The sequence below is a fragment of the Leptodactylus fuscus genome, chromosome 6 (genome assembly GCF_031893055.1).
Source record: "Leptodactylus fuscus isolate aLepFus1 chromosome 6, aLepFus1.hap2, whole genome shotgun sequence".
Lineage (NCBI taxonomy): Eukaryota > Metazoa > Chordata > Amphibia > Anura > Leptodactylidae > Leptodactylus > Leptodactylus fuscus.
In genome coordinates this window covers 137,088,252-137,108,420 of record NC_134270.1, presented here as the reverse complement: position 1 = coordinate 137,108,420, position 20,169 = coordinate 137,088,252, and the positions used below count along the sequence as shown (strand labels likewise).

The following is a 20,169-nucleotide window of genomic DNA, read 5'->3' as shown; positions in this document are numbered from 1 at the left end:
AGGCTTTAATGGATCTGAAGTCACATGGTATTCTCAATAGTATCTGTAGGCAGCAGAGAGACCTCCTCTGTACATAACAAGCCATGCTACAAAAAACAGGTCACTCTGATCATGTGACTTATAGAAGAAGGTGAACACAGGAAAAGGAATTTTCTGTGACTAGATAACTATTACTATTGAGGAATAGAAAACTATTACTATTGAGGGGATGGTTTTGCTGACAATATGTTGAGTATCCCTTTAACTGCGGTCTTTACCATGTAGATTAGGTTCTGTGTGCATAGTGATTTAGTTTTACAGTAGAGTGGAAAAATCTCCCAGTGTATGTGCGAAATATAGCTTGTGGTTGCATCAATAGGTCATCATTGTAAAGATAAAGGGTATTACACTTTGGAATTATTTTCTATATTGAGGGAGGGTAAACTGTAGGCGCAGCGGGGGGGACTTTCCTGTACAGTTTAACAAGGTTTTGGTGGATACCACAAGAACAGTCTTTGGGCTGATTGAGGTCTATGGACCTATTATGTGTATTCCAGGGAGCGTACACCCTAAATATCGCCTTAATCCTAATCCATCCATTGTCCAGTGGAACACAGGCTAATAAGGAGCAATTCTGCACAGATCGTAATGATTTAACATGGCTACTTTATGAGAGGAGAGGCAGAACATGTCCAGATAATGGCTAGAAAGAAACCTAAAAACATAATATTAAGTTCTGTCACATAGCAATAGGGGGAACAGCTGGGGATTGTTCTGAGCCTGCTAGACAGATGAAAACACTTGGTTCATGCCTGTTCCCTTCCCACAGGAGGCTGGAATTGTGTAGCAACTGCAGGCTATTCTTAGCCCGCGAGATATTTCACAGGTAGTTACTATTAATTTAGAAACAGCAGCGCTCCGAACAGTTCCGGCCATTAAAGCATTTTTCCTCTGCTCTTTTTTTAACCCCATGTAATATAGGTATGTGAAGAGCTTTATAAGGGATGTACATCAAAGACATCTGACTTCTCATAGACTAGTAAAAAAATACCTGGTATCAAAAACTGGGCGACGCTCTCAGCAGGATTGGTTAAGTATTGCGTGAGGGGGGTCTCAGGACTCTACTGTGAGGGAGGGATCCAAGATGTTATATTTCAGTATTCAGTATTCCTTTGTTCCAACCAAAAATATGAGGCCCACCAGATAACTGATGGGCAAATTCCGATTCCGCCATAAATCTTGGTACAGAATACTGTCCCGAAAAACACTGGTATAGTCATGAAGCCCCATAGTAATACATAGAATAGGGCCCCACATCATCATGATGTGTCCAGTACGTGAAATTTTATAAGTTGGTGCCTTTTCTTATATCATTTCCTTTTTTTATTGCTTTCACGGTCTGTCCGCCCATCCCTTTTCATTAAAAACAATGCTTTGAATGGCTTTGGCCCTTTAGCTGCAGTGCCCCATGCCATTTGTTGGGAAATGCCTTAGCATCTCATATGTACTATAACTCAGGCCAGAAAAGTCTACACTAGTACATAACGTGTACATTTCAGTCTTGGTGCAGGGGCCTCCCAAGATGTTACTTACTCACTCTGTGTAAAACACTCACCAAGAGTCACCTAGGTGGTTAGTGTGGAAGAAAACTGTGGTCTAGTGAGTGATTGACATCCCAAGGGGCATTTGATCTCAGTGCCAATCAATCAATGCCACACCAGCATCGTCCAAATGACTCTTGGGGAGGGATATACACAGTCCAGTCACCTTAATGTGACCACCTGTCAAAATCCAGAATAACCACCTTTGGCAGATTCTTGATTGGGTTCAAGTCCGGGGAATTTGCTGGCCAAGGTAGTACGGTAAACTCATCCTGGTGCTCCTCGAACCACGCACGTACACTGCGAGCTTTATGACACATCACATTGTCCTGCTGGTAGATGCCATCATCCTGAGGAAAACCAATTTGCATGTAGGGGTGAACATGGTCCTCAAGGATAGATGCATGCTGGTGTTGATCCATCGTGCCTTCCACAATGATGAGTGCACCCAGATGGCTGATGACACGTGCCTTCTGTGATTGGTTATTTAACGTTGACGTCAAAAGTAGGCGGTGGTCACATTAATATGACTGGACTGTGTGTGTGTGTGTGTGTGTATATATATATATATATATATATATATATATATATATATATATATAGTGCATGCTGGTTTACAATTTATTTCACAATTTTCCAGAAGCATGTTTACGAAGGCATTACTATTCACTATACACTGCAACTTTGTTTAATCTCTGAATATCTAGTAACAGGTGCCCTTTAATCCCGCCATTTACAGATCGTCAATAATATTCCAAACCATAAGATAAGGATCGGTATTTGCTCGTTCCTACCGTATGATTGAGTTCATTCTTCCAGTGCGCCAGGAGGGGGAATGAAAAGCGTCACTTGTTGTCCCCAGGGTTTTGTAGTGATTAAATGTACGCTAACACTATACAATACACGGCACTAACAAATTGTTAATATAGAACATGCGGATTTATGCTAATGAGACGTCCGTTCTGTAAGATGTTTACATAATTACTTTGGATTATAACTTTATCCGTCTTGAAGTAAGTTTGGAAGCAGCGAGCAAATTAATTGATGATCCTTCACGAAAAAAAGGAATTTACTATATGGTTAGGACCGACAGGACTATTATACTGACAGATATCTCCATTTATAGCCTTAATACATAAGGTAAACTAATGATGCTTGAACTAATTATACCGATCATTAATATAAGTGCTATACTAACACATAATAGCTCATTAAGAACTTGCAACTTGCTTTTTATGTCCTTAGTATAATTACGTGACTTAAAGAGTGTCTCCAGTCAGATACAGAGTTTCTTTTTAAAGGGTACCTGAGTTTTCATCAGAAGTTGAAATTCGTGTAGGGTCTTGCTGGGCAGTCTGTTCTATGACTGTATAAGGCTGGGTTCACATCTGCCATCAATTTCCATTCAAGGATTCCATCCGCCATTCTGCTAGAAAAATGCGGAGAGAAAAGCCCTGCAAGCAGTTATGGAGTTTGCATGTTTTTGAGGGTAACTGCTTTGTAAGCTGATTGGGTTTCAATTTTTCGATCTCCAAGCGGACCCAAACAATGGAAACCCAAGCGCAGGTGTGACCCTAGCGTAAGGCTTCATACCTGGTGTTTTATCAATTTTTCCGATAGCCTCATTATGGCTGCAGCACATTTTACTTTTCTCCCTAAGGCTGTGGGTGTTCTGCTCCTCTCCTCTCTTCATTACTACTACATCTGGTTTAAATACGTGTATTTCTGCTAGGGATAACTGTAAAATAGCAAACAACTGAGAAAAGCCCAAGTGACAATAATATAAGAGATCCAGGGATACTGGACTGCATATCCAGGTTATGATGCAGCTAAAAAAATCTCTGACACAGAAAACAGATTTGAATAGAACATGTTAGAGTATCGGGCCCTTGTTCTCTTGATTGGTTGGGGTGCCAGTGGTTAGATCCCCACCAATGAAACCTACCCAGTATAACAAGTCCTTTTATTTGTTTATCTGATTTAGACTCAGTCCACATCATGCTGTTGATATATATTGGTAGTATTCCCTCACATGGCACTGTGTATTCTTTGGCCACAAGTGTTAACAAAACCTGAGTATATTAATACAGTTTGTAATGATATAGGAAAGCCCAAAGAATAAAAACTTCTATTTTTGCCTCATTGGGGGTGGGTGAGGGTCTATAGCTATGCCCTGAATATGCTACAAGAGCTGTTCTGGTATATATATGGAATGTGTTGATATAGCGTGTCTTACAAAACACTACCACTTTTGTGAGTCAGATATCTAGTGGTATGGCCCAGTTTGGGCCATTCCATTCTCCTTCTGTATGAAAAATGCCGAGAGAAAAGTCCTGCAAGTAGCACTTTTCTCTCTGCATTTTTCATGTGGAAACTACACGGACTCCAGAATATGGTCTATGGTGTCTGCCATTTTCCTAAGGTAACCACTTTTTTATGCGGATTAGGTTTTCGTTCAAGTGGACTCCACGAATGGAATCCCATGCGCAGATGTGAAGTGGGCCTATGACTGTTATGTACACATAGTGGTACAACATGGCAGTCACTACACAGATCTGTGCTCTCTACATAAGTCCTTAGTGATGTTCCATCCTGGCAATACATTAGAGCATACTGCAGCCACTGTACTGTATACCAGTAATGTCATTGTTTACATGGGAAGGAAAAGAAATTGCAATGTCTTTGCACTCTTCACCTTTCACATCTCTTCGAGCGAGGCGCCTCTGGGTGGGAGGGCTAGACACCAGATTTCTAATGAATATGCAAATCCTTTCCGCTGACACAGAATATCTGGCTGAATGAGAAAAATTAGCATGTTAGCAGCTGCCCAGCGGGATGGAAGAGGAAAAGAAGGTAGCATATTTTTACTGCGGGTGATTAAAGCTGCTTTCGAGTCCATAGGAGCCAGGCTGTACATTAACGTTAATTATCAGAGCCGCGCCACTATCTGTATGGGGACCCTCAGATCTCTAGTTCACAGGACCAGAACTGCCAGTAATTTTCATGCCTTGTTTTATGGACATGGTGCGTATGGATTGTGTCAAAGGAGCTATTTTATTATATATGATTAAAGGAAAACGAGGCCCGGGAATTAATGAGGAGACTCATCGCCTATGGGGTAGGAATTAATTAGGTAAACAGTTCTGTTACCTGTTCTTCTGTAGGGGAAGGTTTCTTCAACAGTAAGCTGCCTCCATGTAGAGATAGAGCTTAAGGTCCTCCACATGACCGAGTGTGCGGGCCTAAGCCTTTCTGTCGGGGAAATGGGGGTCCGATGCTCTCTTACGATAATTATCCTATCCTGTTCTGTGAAATCAGAACGGAACACCCCATTGAAATTAATGGAGGACGGAAGGTACTTGGATAACTCTTAGAATTCAGTTTGTCATTGAGGTACCTGTCTTACAAAACACGATGTCCAAAGCAAACAATTGCTTTCCTTCTTGTATTTGCAAGCTCATTATTATTCTTTGGCCAGTAAAAATGTTCCTTGGCTCCTGGATTTGTCTTACTTCCAAAGCTTTTATCTAGGGGGTAAATATTCTGAGTGTATGGTAATGAACCGTGGTTGATAAATTTTATGGGTCACCCCATTTTTGTAGAAGACCACCTTTAACATTATGATGTTAAATAATCTATATTCACACTAATCTATACTGTTTTTTTGTCTTTTTTACCCATGGCCAACGTAACGTAAGGAATGTTTTATAGGACATGTCTGAGATTCATGGTTGACTTTTGCTCTCTCCACAGAGCTGGTTGAAGACATATGGCTATTTGCTCCCATACGATATCCGAATATCAGCTTTACATTCAGGAAAAGCTATGCAGTCCGCAGTTGCAACAATGCAGCAGTTCTACGGGATTCCGGTGACTGGAGTACTGGACCAAATGACCATTGAGTAAGTCATTGCCAAAGTAAAGTAAGAATGGGAATATTTGGGATCGGATCTTATATAACCACATTCATACACTGAATGGCAGCCACAAGGGACTTGTGCAGTGGGTGCGGGTCCTAAGTGTACGTCCATATCATTATCATTGTCAGATTTGTCTCATGTTTCATGGTCATAGTAATCGTTTTCCTGCTATATCTTTATTAAAGGGTTTATTTTACCATGTGTACTATTATAAAATATTCATCCAGGGTCTTCTTGTAAGTAAGGGGTTTCCTGAGATTATGGCCTATTCTTACCTGGGACAATTGCTAAATGCACAGTCTAAATAATGGAAAGTGCTTAAAACTGTTGGCCATCGGGGCTGCTGAGTATCGGGCCAATCTGATATCCTCACAATAGACAATCAATATTGTGAAGCTTTCCCTTTGATGGTCACTACATTCACCTGGGTGCAACTTACCCCAACTATGGCACGTCCATCTTCACAGTTAACCCTGTAAGTGCTTTGCTCAATTGTCCCCAAGGCTGTCTCATGTACCGTATATACTTGAGTATAAGCCGACCCGAATATAAGCCAAGGCCCTTAATTTTACCACAAAAAAACTGGGAAAACTTATTGACTCGAGTATAAGCCGAGGGGGTGTGAAATGCAGCAGCTACTGGAAAATTTCAAAAATTAAAATGATCGGAGTTTTTGGGTGCAGTAGGTGCTGGGGAAGGGGAGGGGGTGTTTTGGTTGTCTGTCTGCCCCTTCCCTGAGCTTGAGGATTGTTTTTTTTTTCCCCACTTGGAATTCGGCCTGGCTGAATATAGGGTATCTGCAGTGCTCCTATTAACCCGTTCCTGACGGAACAGGAGCACTGCAGATCCCCTATATTCAGTAGACCGGGCACTGTCAGACACAGGGATACTTAATGCATATGTGTTTCACAGTCATTTTCTACTTTTATATGTATTCTAGGGAAAGGAGGGATTTAGAACATTTATTTACTTTATTTTTTTATTATATTTTTTTAAAGCTTCTTTTTTTCTCTCACTATTTTATGGGAGATTCTATACATTACTATTGTGGCTGGTCATAACCCCCCCCCCCCCCCCTCCCAAAAAAATAAATAAATAATATTTTTTTTTTTTTTTGCTTGACTCGCGTATAAGCCGAGGGGAACTTTTTCAGCACAAAAACTGTGCTGAAAAATTCGGCTTATACTCGAGTATTTACGGTAATTGCCTAAAAGGGCATATTGATTGCATTCCCTAATAGTTGACCATGCATATTAAGCACAGATAACGTGTTTTTATAAAGATCAGTGACAACATATTGGGGGAATTTATCAACCCATCTGCACCAGTTTCGGTCAGTTTTCAGTGGCGCATTATTAGTGCCCTGCCTTTTCTTGTGCCAGAGAAGCGCATTATCGCCTATTTTGCGTCTCAAATGCCCCTTGTTCGTGGAGTGGGGTGAAGGACAGGCCTGTCCTGCCCTGTATTTATTATACAGATGCCATTATAACAAAATTATAATGCATACCATACACCTTTCAATTTTAGGAGTTCCATGACCATAACAAACTGTACGGTAAAGAAATGAATGTAGCTTATGGATAAAAACAAAAATAGAAAAAATTATCTAAATCATGATTTAGATGTATATGCTCACTAAAATCGTATGTATAGAAAGTACAATATACAAGACATTAGACACATGATTTCGTGCAAAAGTAAAAAATAAAAAAAATTACACGTACCCGAATGCAAATATAAAATAACAAGCCAGCAAACAAAAATAGCTGGTTGGCATAGACCTGAGGATGTTCCCTACGAGGTTCATTCATTCATCACATATTTTGTCTTGGTCTGTAAACCGTTACGTATTTTTCTGCATTTGGACGCATTTTCCAGCTGTGCACCACACGGGAGTTTCATGTCATTGCAATTATGATTAGTGGCCGAGAAGAATTGTTAAGTGGTTGTGATGAATTTTAGACCATTGGGACCAATTCTCATTGACCCGAAACAATTGGAAAGGATTACTCCTCACTTAGAGATTATGTACACTTTTTTCTTTAGAAAAATGCCATTTGCAGTAACATAGAAATATATTTTTGGTGCTATCAGATTATGCACATGTCCAAATGGGTGGACTTAATACAAGGAATCTCCTGTATCTGCACATATGCTGGGCCCATTAAGTTGACTTGCACAGATGCGGGCTCATCTGAGCATGGACATGGAGACTGCCCAATGTTTACATAGCTCATATGTAGACCTGGGGTATAAAAGCTATCACAGTGCCACAACTCAAAGAGGACCTTTCACGACCTCCATCAATTCAAGTTCTTTTCATCCTTTAATAGGTACCACACCACTGATTCTGGCACAATTGGAATAACTTCTGTAACCACCACCGTTCCTGAGAAATCATTGGAGTTACTTCTGGTGCATGATATGCTAACTAGACTCTCTAATGTCAAGTGGGTGATGTCAGGCAGGAGTAGACACAGGGGCGTGGCACAGAGCACCAATCACAGTGTGAGAACTCAGAATCACACCCCTTGCCTGCTCCTGCCTGACACCACCCACTTGACATTAGAGAGTCTAGTCAGCACATCTAACACCAAAAATAAGGGCCCTGATTGCTCAGGAACGGTGGGGGCTAGAGAAAAAATTCCAACTGTGCCAAAATCAGTGGAGCAGCACCTATTAAAGGATGATTCTGATAATGGTTTATGGTCTTTCTCTATAACATGACTAACCCATTTAGGCTATGTATGAACCAGACCTAAATCTGGTGTATTTCAGTCATGTGTTGCTCGTATGTTCTCAATAGAGAGAAGGGAATAGATCACTGCTCTATATAGTACTTCTGGTGATGGTTTATCTCCAGTGAAGACAAAAGATCAGTCATGATGGAATCCAACATGACCAACTCTTTTTTTTTCCCCTTCAAACATTTGGAAAATCTGGACCTCCCTATACACAATAGATGGTTGGCTCTTTCCCCCCAAATCGTCACTTTTGTCCACCAGTCATCACATTTGTATTTCCCTATACCATAAATTGCTTACCGTGTTTCCCCGATAGTAAGGCAGCGTCTTACATTCTTTTTACCCCCAAAAGTCCCACTATGTCTTACTTTCGGGGTATGTCTTATATTGGAAAAATAAAATGTTGATTTTTGTTTTAACCATAAAATGAACATTTATTATCTGTCCCCAGATTCATGTCCTCTCCATGTCTGTCCCCAGATTCATGTCCTCTCCATGTCTGTCCCCAGATTCATGTCCTCTCCATGTCTGTCCCCAGATTCATGTCCTCTCCATGTCTGTCCCAGATTCATGTCCCCTCCATCTGTGCAGACAGTGTACACATTACACTTACCTTTCTCCTCGTTCCCTCGCCACTCTCTCTCTCTCTCTGCGGTCTCGCTAACAGTTAGAGACGCGATGTGATGACGTAGCCAGACTACGGAGAGAGAGAGAGCGGCGAGAAGAACGAAGGGAACGAGGAGAAAGGTCAGTGTAATGTGTCTGCGCAGCGGCTAGCAGTGTCTCTATTCAACTCAGATCGGCGTCCTCCAGATGCCGATCTGAGTTGAAATACCGTGTTTCCCCGAAAGTAAGATGGTAGGTATGTCTTACTTTCGGGGTATGTCTTACATTAGACCACCCCCCTGACACCCCCGCTACGTCTTACTATCGGGGGTGTCTTACTATCGGGGAAACACGGTAGTAAGGTGCTTATAATGGTTAGTAAGTCTCATAACCTGTCTCCTCCCAGACTCCATGAATTATTGTTCACCCACCTTTTGTGTTTTTTAATCAAGTTAAAATTGGATTTTTTTAATGTTTCTGCTTAACATCGGAATAGGACATTACCTGGTCTCATACACCTCCAGGACTGACTGTTATTCCAAAAGTTCTCTTATTAAATAGACATAGTTTTCACTAGGTATATATTAGATCTAGGAACCCTATAGCGCTACCATAATATATTAACTAATGTTCGGCGTTTTCGGCAATACCCAGTCTGTTTCACAGAGCTAAGGAATTTTTTGCCAAGAATACAAATTGCTGGTGGCAACTGAAAGAAATGTGATATAATGGCCGTCATTGAAGAAAAACCTAAATTCACTATACAGTCAAAGAGAAGCTCCAGGTCTATTGTCCGCTCTGCTTTGTGGCTGCTTGTAATAGGGAATGCTAACTTTGATGTGCTTGCCAGTCTTGTGCATCAGTGATCACAGTGGTGTTTGCTCTTTATTTCCAATATAATGGTCATGTAGGTGGATGAAAAAGCCTCGCTGCGGGGTACCTGACCTTCCTCACTTAAGCCATAAAAGAAGGAACAAGAGATATGCACTAACAGGCCAGAAGTGGAGACAGAAACACATCACATACAGGTATGTTCTGCTTGTAATTGTAGGCCTCGCACAAAGCTAATGGTGCCGGTCATGTCGCTAGTCACACTTTTTCCAGTCCGCAAGACCTAATACTCTACTCTTCCATTGTGATCTATATACAACATGTATTTAGATTCCATAGAAAAGGAAGATTTGAAGAGACTGAATGAAGAATAATGAGAATAATGAATACTAGTGAAAACAGATGGAAAGGAATTTTCTAGTTTCTATAAAGTGGCTACTAAGTTCAACATCACTACATTTCCAAAGACCTGGTTCTTTTTCCCATCCTCCCTTCCCTGGATATGGTCCTGACAATTGGGCACATGCATCTATAATATTGGTGGGTCTCATGGGATACTACTAAAGTGCTAATATTTTATTCATGACATAGGAGTGGACAAAGATAGAGGCATATTTGGCATAAGGGTCACATTTAAAGGGTTCTCCTATTATCAACAACTATCGCCTAGGTCAGTGGTTCTCAATCTGTGGTATGTGTACCCTAAAGGGTGCACCCCACAGTCCTCGAGGGTACACGCTGCGGCTAAGAACCACTGGTCTATATTACATACTGCACTGCATGCAGGTGCCACCTGCTCTGGATGGATGCCCATGTACTATGGGGGCCATTATTATTATTATTATTATTTTTTTTTTTACACATGAGTACCATTAGATTACACTGTGGGGGCTTTTATGTTACACATGGGGGCACTGTTAGGGCCATTATAATACACATAGGGACCTTGTTTTCTTGAATGGTGGGAATTCTGTTCCCCTCTCCCCGCTTGAAAACTGCAGAGAGAATAACGCCGTAAAGCAGCACTTTTCTCTCGGCATTTTCCACCCTTTTTGGGCAGAAACTTGGCGGATGCCATTATAGTATATGGGGTCCGCAGGTTTCCGTATGTAACAGCTATTTTTAAGAAGATTAGGTTTCAGTTTTGTTGGACTCAAAGAAAGGAAAGCCAAATACTAGTGTGAACCTATAGTTTTTCAGTAAAAAATAGTGATTGTATTTCTATGAAAGTATAATGTAATTTGGGGACCCTCCCCCGAACAGAGAACCGAATGCATGTGTGAACCTAGCATCAGCAGTCAGACACTTGTTTCCTATTCTACGGATGGATATTCAGTGTTGATTATGGATCATCCCCTATATTGTCCTATATTTAACTGTTTTACCTGTTAAAAAAAATGGACATGTGAATACAGCCAGAGACTTTATGGATTTTAAAATGACCATGTGCTGGCTTTCAAAAAGGTCATAAGACCATTTTTCATGTAAATAAGGCCAAAGACGCACCAAAATTTCCATTATTTAAGGATGTTTGGCTTGGTCATGTGAATAAGTACTTAGGTTTTGTGTGTCAGCTAGTTTGTTGACTTTTTCCAGCAGAATTGTGAATGCAGCTCTGGCTTATGGTAGAATACAATATAAGTAATGCAATGTATTGTTACAGTATGAGTTATGTAATATATTTACAAAGTTGCTCAAGATTTTACCGTTGTTCATAGGTGACCATACTGTTTTATAGAAATATTGTCATTATATCTACAAAGAAGGGGACATTTGGATTGAATTTTCTCCCCTCCTTCTCTTGTCCTTCTTTGCAGCATACACAATTATACTCCTAAAGTAGGAGAGCTGGACACTAGAAAAGCAATCCGCCAGGCCTTTGATGTTTGGCAGAAGGTGACTCCTCTTACCTTTGAAGAAATCCCCTATCAAGAAATTAAAACATCTCATAAAGAAGCAGACATTATGATATTTTTTGCTTCTGGATTTCACGGGGACAGCTCTCCATTTGACGGAGAGGGGGGATTTTTAGCACATGCCTATTTTCCTGGACCTGGAATCGGAGGAGATACGCATTTTGATTCGGATGAGCCCTGGACACTGGGGAATTCCAATCATGATGGTAAGATGTTCTTTATAACAAATACTATGTCCACCTTCATGACCAAATGTATTTATTGTTCCCCCTGTATCTAAAATTCAAGGGCTTTTCCGGGATTAAGATACTGATGACCTACCCTTAGGTGGGGGTCCTGATATTATCAGCTACTAAAAGGGAGCTGACCTGCAATATTTTACCCTGAGGCTAAGTTCACACTGTGTTTTTTGGTCAGGGTTTTGACAGAAATCCGCCTCCAAACCCTGAACCAAAAAACACCACCATTCAAAGTATACAAAACGCTTCTGAGTCTTTTCCGCTAGCGACAAAAAAAGAAGCGAGATGTCCATTGTTTTTTGACGCCTGAGCGTTTTCCGGCCCACAGCTTCAATGCAAGTCAATGTGAGCCGTTTTTTTCTGCTCACGTTTTTTGGTCAGAAACCTGAAGCGTTTTTGGCAAAAACCTGATCAGGAAACGCAGGCGGTTTTTTAAAATATAATTCATGACCACATCCCAAGAGGAAACGGATCAGGAAACTCCTCCAAAAATGCCTCAAAAAATGCTTCAGGAAACGCTTCAAATGGCAAAAAATGCCTCAGGAAATTAGTTACCGTATATACTCAAGTATAAGCCGACCCGAATATAAGCCAACCCCCCTAATTTTACCACAAAAAACTGGTATGTGTTTTCCGGTCCAGTTTTGACAATGACAAAACCCTGACCAAAAAACTCCCTGTGAACTTACCCTGAAACGACTCAATGGACAGAGGTGCGGATACATTTTGGTTGATATGTGCTGGTTACTGGTGTCGGACCTCACCGATCTGAAACTGATGAATTAGCATAAGGATATGGGACATCAATATTTTCATCCGAAATTTTTTTTAAACTATGAAGAAATTTTCAGTAGGTTTTGATTAAAAAAAAAGTCTTAAAGCTTCTATAGCTCTAATGAAAACCTATGTGTCTCCATGGTGACAGACAACAAACAAACTCTATGTAGTCTGATTCTGCAGTCATTCTCTTTTTTTATTTGCCCCCCCCCCCCACACACACACTTTTTTATAGTCACAAAATCTATGTTGGCATAAGTTGGGAACAGATATTAGGGCTCGTTCACACGGAGGCGGTGGGGGCAGATTTTGACAGAGAGTGACGCGGGAGCCGCGTCACTCTCGGGTCAAAACCCGCCTGCCACAACCATCTTTTCCCTCCGTAGCCGGCTTAAATGAATGAGCCGACATCGGAGGATGCTACCGCTAGGCCTGAAGAAAGGTCGTGTCGCTTCTGTTTTTTTCTGCTAGCAAAAAAATCTGCTAGCAGAAAAAAAAAATGCAATCTACATAGACCACTATTGTAAAGGGGCGGATTTTGAAGCGAAATCCGCTGTCAAATTCCGCCCCTTTGTTCACGTGTGAATTAGCCCTAAGGGTGGTATCATATAACTATGCCATGATTGGTGACATCGTCACTAGTGAAAACTCATGGTATTACAGTAGATAAAAAAAATCAGGTAAAAAAAAGAAAGGTGTTGTAGGATTTGTAAAAAAAAACAAACATGTGTTTTCAGGATCAGCACCACTCTTAGGCCGGGTTCACACAGGGTTTCTTGGTTCCAGTCCAAAATGCGGGTAGCTGCAGTGCACCGGCATCCAGTTGTGCACTCCGCTCCGGATTAGGCCCAAATGAATGGGCCTAGTCGAGAAGAGGGAGTGTCTTCAGGCGGATTCGTGTGAAAACTCCGCCTGAAAATTGAGCATGTCCATTCTTTTTTCTGGGAGCCGGAACAAACTGTTCCCGGGAAAAAGAACTGACTGGCATCCATTGATTTCAATGGGAGCCATCTTTTTTGTCCTGACCAAAATACTCCCATGTGAGCTCAGCCTTATACATGGGGTGTGTCAGTTATTTCAGTTGAGCCCTATTCACTTAAATAGGCCGAACTCCATTACACATGGACAACGCGGAGCTTTATTTGTAATACTATACGCCCTTAAAAAGGGCCACATGGAAACTGACGACATCATCAGATATTTCACAAACAGCAGAAATAAGTAATTAAAAACCACGACAGCAGATGATATGACTCAAGACAACTAAGTGGTTTACTGACTTCATTACCACTATCTAACCCAACATAGACACTTTTCCAAAAACTGATTATTGACATGAGTGTTACTGTATTCAGAAGGGTAGTATGTAGTGTTCAGGCTGTGGCGGATGAGATCACTAATAACAGTGATTCTGCTATATAACATGTAGGGTGATATAGAGAGTACCTTGGTGACATCACAGAGTCATCACAACGTGTTATATAACTGCTTCTATTAATATGTGGTCTCTCTGTTCATATGAATATTTTATGCACTTTCCCAGCCAGTGTGTTTGCCTGAACGACACTACATTCACTAATATGGGGCTGCCCGAGATTGTAATCCCAGCATCCTCATTGCGGTGAATTAAGCTCCAGTCATTCAAGCACAATGGCACTTCATTTATAGGGAGGATAGTGGGGAACTTTCAGTCTCCAGTTTCTTGATCATTGGGGTCTGATTCCTGTGGATAAGAAATAAGTGTCCTCTTTAAGTACAATATCATTTTCTGATAGAATTCTCATACACCTATCTTCTCATTTGAAAAACTCAAATGAAAGGGGACCTTTTACTATCTGCACCAACTCCAGTTCTTAACATCTGTTGCTAGTCGCTGCTCCACTGATTCTGGAACTGTTGGAAATTTGTTTCTTGACCCCACCATTCCTGAGCAATCCATTCTGTTAATTTTGGTACCTGATATGCTATTTAGGCTCTGTACTGTCAGGAGGACGGTATCAGGCAGGAACAGATAAAGGGTATGACACTGAGGTCTGACACAGGCTGTATCTGATCAGAGCTCTGAATCACGCCCCCTTCCTGACACCGCCTATCAGACATTACAGAGCTTAAAGGGATTCAATCATTAAAATTAAAATTTTTCTCATTAAAACGTAGGAATAGCCTTAAGAAAGGCTATTCTTCTCCTACCTTTAGATGTCTTCTCCGCACCGCCGTTCGGTAGAAATCCCGGTTTTCTTCTGTATGCAAATGAGTTCTCTCGCAGCACTGAGGGCGGTCCCCAGCTCTCAAACAGCCTGCGGCCATTTTCTTGTGGCTGCTTACCTCAGCTTACTGCTTACACAGTCAACTGGTGTAAGCGGCCACAGGAAAATTGCTGCGGTCATGCGCAGACAGCTCTGCCCGACACAGAGCTGACTACGCATGCCCTAGAAGTTTGAAGCCAGTGCCGGAAGAAAACGCAAGGAGAGGCTGTTCCAGGCGAAGATAGAGATTTCTCTCGCAGCATTGGGGACGCCCCCAGTGCTGTTTGAGAGCTGTGGACTGCCCCCAGTGCTGCGAGAGAACTAATTTGCTTACAGAAGAAAACCGGGATTTCTACTGAACGGCGGTGCAGAGAAGACATCTAAAGGTAGGAGATGAATAGCCTTTCTTAAGGCTATTCCTACGTGTTACGGAGAAAAAAATTGAATTTTAATAATTGAATCCCTTTAAATAGCACATCAGGCATCAAAACTAACTGCACTTTTTGTTTAGGAATGGCAGGGGCTATAGAGAAAATTCCAACTGTGCTGGAATCAGAGGAGCAGCAGCTATTAAAAGATGCTAAGCACTTGAATCGATGGAGGTGGTGAAAGGTCTTCTATAAATACAAGATGGTGGCATTCATCTGCCATCTTAGATTTACCATCTGTAAAACCCTGTACAGTGATTACGGTTCATGTACACCACTGAACCAATTTGAAGAGGTTCTGCATGTATCCATCTGCCAAACTCATGCCCACAAACAATAAGCGGGTCTCCCTGGGCTATATTCTAGACCAGGGGTCAGCAACCTTCGGCACTCCAGCTGCTTTGAAACTACAACTCCCAACATGCTCTATTCACTTTCATGCGAGGTCTAAGACAACAGCTGGAGTACCAAAGGTTGCCTAGACTGTCAGACTAGCTCTTACTAGACTAGGAATAGAGTGACACTTCTACAACACCTTCTTAACAGTATGGCCTTAACCTGAGAATCCCACCGCATTGAGTACAGGTAAAAGACAGATGAGTGTGTGACCCCTTTTAGAACATGAATTGAACATCGGTAGTGCCTAAGCCTGTTGTTGTGGCAGAGCTAAGATGCAGACATTTGCATTTATGTTGCCTTATTAAATAAGCCTTTGTATGGTTTATTTTCTTGTTTACAAAGTAAATTGTTAGTGGCTCTATCATAAAAGGAGCTGTAAATTACTTCCCATGGTTTCATCACTCTTGGGTATAGACTTTGTAATTACGCTGCATTCAGAATTATAATAAGTAGCTGAACGTATCAGGACGGTGTCCACTGCGGAATAGGAAATGGGAATAAGGAGCGGCAGTGACCATAATAGGGATCAACAGACAAAGCCATCTAAACATGGCGTCTGTATAGTCTAACCAGGAGTTCCTATGGTCCAATATTACCATACGCTATAGTTCCTTTGTATGGCACAGCATTACACACGTTTCATCTTTTACGTTTCCCTCATAACCAATTTGTTGTGTTTGTCCCTACAGGTAACGACCTCTTTCTAGTCGCTGTTCATGAACTGGGTCATGCCTTGGGTTTGGAGCACTCCAACGATCCCAGCGCCATAATGGCACCTTTCTACCAATATATGGAAACACATAACTTCAAGCTTCCCCAGGATGATCTATTGGGAATCCAGAAAATCTATGGTGAGTGCATGCATGATGTCATCAGGTGGGCTGTCTTGTGAGGTCATCAGGTGGGCCGTCGTTGTGAAGTCATCACATGACCCACTATCCTGAACCTGACGAATAGGCCAAAAACAATTAAAGGAACACTAAACACTAGAGATGAGCGAGTAGTATTCTTTCGAATACCTCCCCGCCATAGGTTTCCATGTAAGCGGCTGAACACCAAGGGGTTAAAGGAGGTATTCAATTGAATACTACTCACTCATCTCTACTAAACACAGCAAATGCATAAAAATGTTTTAAAAATCGTAGTTGCCTTTCATCTCAACTTTTCTCTTGATCATATTTTGTCAAATATTACAGTTAGAAATGAGAAATTTATAATGAGATCATGTTTTGGTTTACCAGGAGCACAACTATGCCCCCTACGCTTCATTGTCCTATGTCTTCTGGCTGGAGCCGGAGATTCCTTGTTATCTACTGTCTATAGTACAGCAGAAAGATTAAGATGTGCCACCCCTTGGCCCCATCGCCTTGGTTGGTCTCCATCCTACAAAGAAGCAGATCTGCCAAAGGTTAAAGGGGGTTATTTAGGATCTGAAATTATTTGATACTGTTGAGATTTGATACCTAAACTGATCAGCTGCTGCGGCTGCTACAAGGGGCTGCACTTCCAGGTACCACCGCTGCAGTGCATAGTACACTGTATTCTGAACGGAGCTTTTGGTCCATACCGTGTAGCTCAGTAAATGGACAACCCCTTTAAATGCTGTGTACTCACTTCTAGGCTTAGCATTCCTTTAAGGGAACCTATAATTGTATTTCTGAAAAGTGCTCAGAGAGGTCTACTGGTTGATATGGATATGGACGCGAGTATTTATGAAAATGTATGTCTCATGTTCTTTCATACATAATATTTGTATGTAGACTCCTAGAAAAGACCAGAGAGATATAAAATTGGGTGGGACCTAAATGTAGAAAATCTTCAGTAGCCAGTAATGCATCTTTGGATAAACATTTATAGTCTATCCACTGCATGGATTTGTCAATAAATCTCTGCCACTAGGAACCCCAAAAATGCATCACTGATATTAAGTCTCCTGCATGTGGAGCGCCAGCTGAATATTCACCCTGGCACTCCATGCAGTTTATGGCACTGATCAGTAGGATTCCACTCTCCACTTTAGCCAATCCGACTGGTTTCTGTCTTCTGCCCCAAGAAACTGGATAGGGGATGGAAACCCGGCGGTCAGTTTTCAAACCCATTCACTTGAACGGTTTTGCAGCGTGACCGCACATGAGCGTCTTCTGCCTCTCCACGGCAAAACCGTTTTTTTTTAACCGGACCAAGTCAGACATGCAGGTTGGCTATCTCAGACTTGGTGGTCGCTAATGTGCTGCAATGTACCATAGCAGCAAAGTGCTTTATATTTGTGCCAAGTGCTGCAACTACCATGCAGTCCGAAAAATCCTGCAGTGCAAAGTGATCTGCATTGTGGCTATGAAACCTGCAGCAGGGCAAATGCTTTCAACTTTGCAATGCATTCTTGAAGGACAGCTGCAGCTTATCGGTATATTTGGTATATTTGCCACTGCAGCTTTCTGGAAATTCAGCAGCATATAATTCCCATGTGATTTGGCCTTAGGCTGGATTTACACTTTGTCCTTGCAAAATATTTTGAACAATATAGCGAATAATTTCATTGTGGACACAATGGCAGAAAACCTTATGCAACCTATTCTGTTGTATTTTCCATTCCTGGTTTGCATGTACTGATAACCCCTTTAATGGAGTTGACCAGCGTGCAGCCAAGCACCGCGGCTTCTGCCAAGAGTCCAATGCTAAAGTTGCGTCGAGATAGCGCAGGATTCTTCTTTTTTTCAGCCTATTGAAAAAGAACAGATGGACACTGTCTCCAATTTTTTCAAAAAAGGAGGCAGATAGGGATGTGTTTGGAGCAGATTTTGAGGTGTTAGACCAGGGCCCCATGGGACGTAAATGCCACGATTTCCCTGCAGAGGAAAAATTGCGGTGTTTACGGGTCCATTCACGAGTTTTTTTAGCAAGGAGAAAATCCGCTTCAGGAATTAGGAAATGTTTTTTCCTCCAGTATAGTGTATGGACCATGAAAAAAACACTAGCGGTTTTTCCACACGGTTTTGGCCAATTCCATGTGGATTTTCCACCTCCCATTGACGTTGTTGGTTTTTGCAGGAGGAATCCACCAGAAGGAAGCTTTTTTACGCTAGCAGAAAAAAACCCGATAGTGGAAAAAATAGCTAGCAGAATCCATAGCGCTCTATGGGGAGGCGTTTTTTTCCACATGGATTCTTGCACGGATTCAGCGCCAAAATCCTCACCAAAAAACTCTGGGTGAATTGACCCTTACAGACAAGGCAAAGTGGCTGGGTCTCTAGTGAATCCAATGCCCACATTGCAGTAAAAAAACGTGGAGCAGACACACCTTGATTTCCAAAACCGGCGCAGTTTTTGAAATTGCAGCATGTCAATTATATCTACAGAAACACCAGCCGTTTCCCCATAGGTATAATTGAAACAGAAAGTCTGCAGAGGAAACCTCTGCAAACTTTCTATCTAAAGCACTGCAGGAAGAACCGAGATGCATTGCCACCGCGGTTTTTCCTGCAGTGCATTTTTGCTACTGGACAGCCTGTGGGGCTTTAGCCTGTTGCCTTTTTTGAGCCAAAACCAAGAATGGCTACAAAAGGAATGGGAAATATATTGCATTATAAGTATAAGTTCTTATACTTATACCTTCCGCTCAATCCACTCCTGGCTTTGACTCAAAAAACTGCAACAAAATCTGAAACAAAAAGAGCTGCTTTTCTGCAGCTTGGGTCCTCCGTCTGAAGAAGAAGCTTCTTAGGGCTAAGGCCCCACATTGCGGAAACGCAGCTTGTTTGGTTGCAGATTTTGTTGCGGTTTTTTGAGCCAAAGCCAGGAGTGGATTTAGCAGAAGGGAGAAGTTCAAGAGCTTCCTATATATTTCCCATTCCTTTTTGTAGCCATTCTCAACTTTGGCTCAAAAAAAAAAAAAAAAAAATGCAGCAAAATCTACAACAAAAAAAGCTGCGTTTCCGCAATGTGGGGCCTTAGCCTAGGGTGAGTTCACACAGGGTTTTTTGGGCCAGACTTTGACGCAGAAATCGCGTCAGAATCCAGCTCAAAAAACCGCCTCCCTTTGAAATCAATGGGAGCTGATCATTTTGTTTTTTCGCGAGCGGTTTGTTCCTGCTTGCGGAAAAAAGAAGTGACCTGCCCTTTCTTCAGGCGGATTCTGTGGCTGATTCAGCTGTAGATGTCTGCCTCGCGACACCTCCCTCCCGACTAGGCCCATTTATTTGGGCTTAATCTGGAGAGGAATGCCGCGACAAGCATCCAGTCGCAGCTAGCCGTATTTTGAAGAAAATAAAAGAAAAAGCAAACCATTGAAGTCAATGAGAGGCTTTTTTTTCAGCGCTGAAATTACACACCAAATTCCTTACCATTTTCCTCTGTGAATGGACCCTAAGGGTCTATTCACACAGAGTTTTTTGGTGAGGAAAAAATCCACTTCAGTGATTAGGAAATTATTTTTTTCCTCCAGCTCAGTGTATGCACCTTGAAAAAAAGTGATTTTTTTTTTTTT

The 20,169-nt window shown here is 41.7% G+C and overlaps 1 protein-coding gene across 1 annotated transcript in view; it reads left to right on the top strand.

The window, feature by feature from the left end:
• Positions 1 to 20,169, top strand: part of MMP24 (matrix metallopeptidase 24) — a 119,459-nt gene that overhangs the window by 78,974 nt on the left and 20,316 nt on the right. Inside the window, exons 2-5 of the mRNA XM_075277317.1 lie at positions 5,334 to 5,482; positions 9,762 to 9,878; positions 11,499 to 11,803; positions 16,376 to 16,537. Coding sequence (XP_075133418.1) covers positions 5,334 to 5,482; positions 9,762 to 9,878; positions 11,499 to 11,803; positions 16,376 to 16,537 — 733 coding nt within the window. The remainder of the gene's footprint in view (positions 1 to 5,333; positions 5,483 to 9,761; positions 9,879 to 11,498; positions 11,804 to 16,375; positions 16,538 to 20,169) is intronic.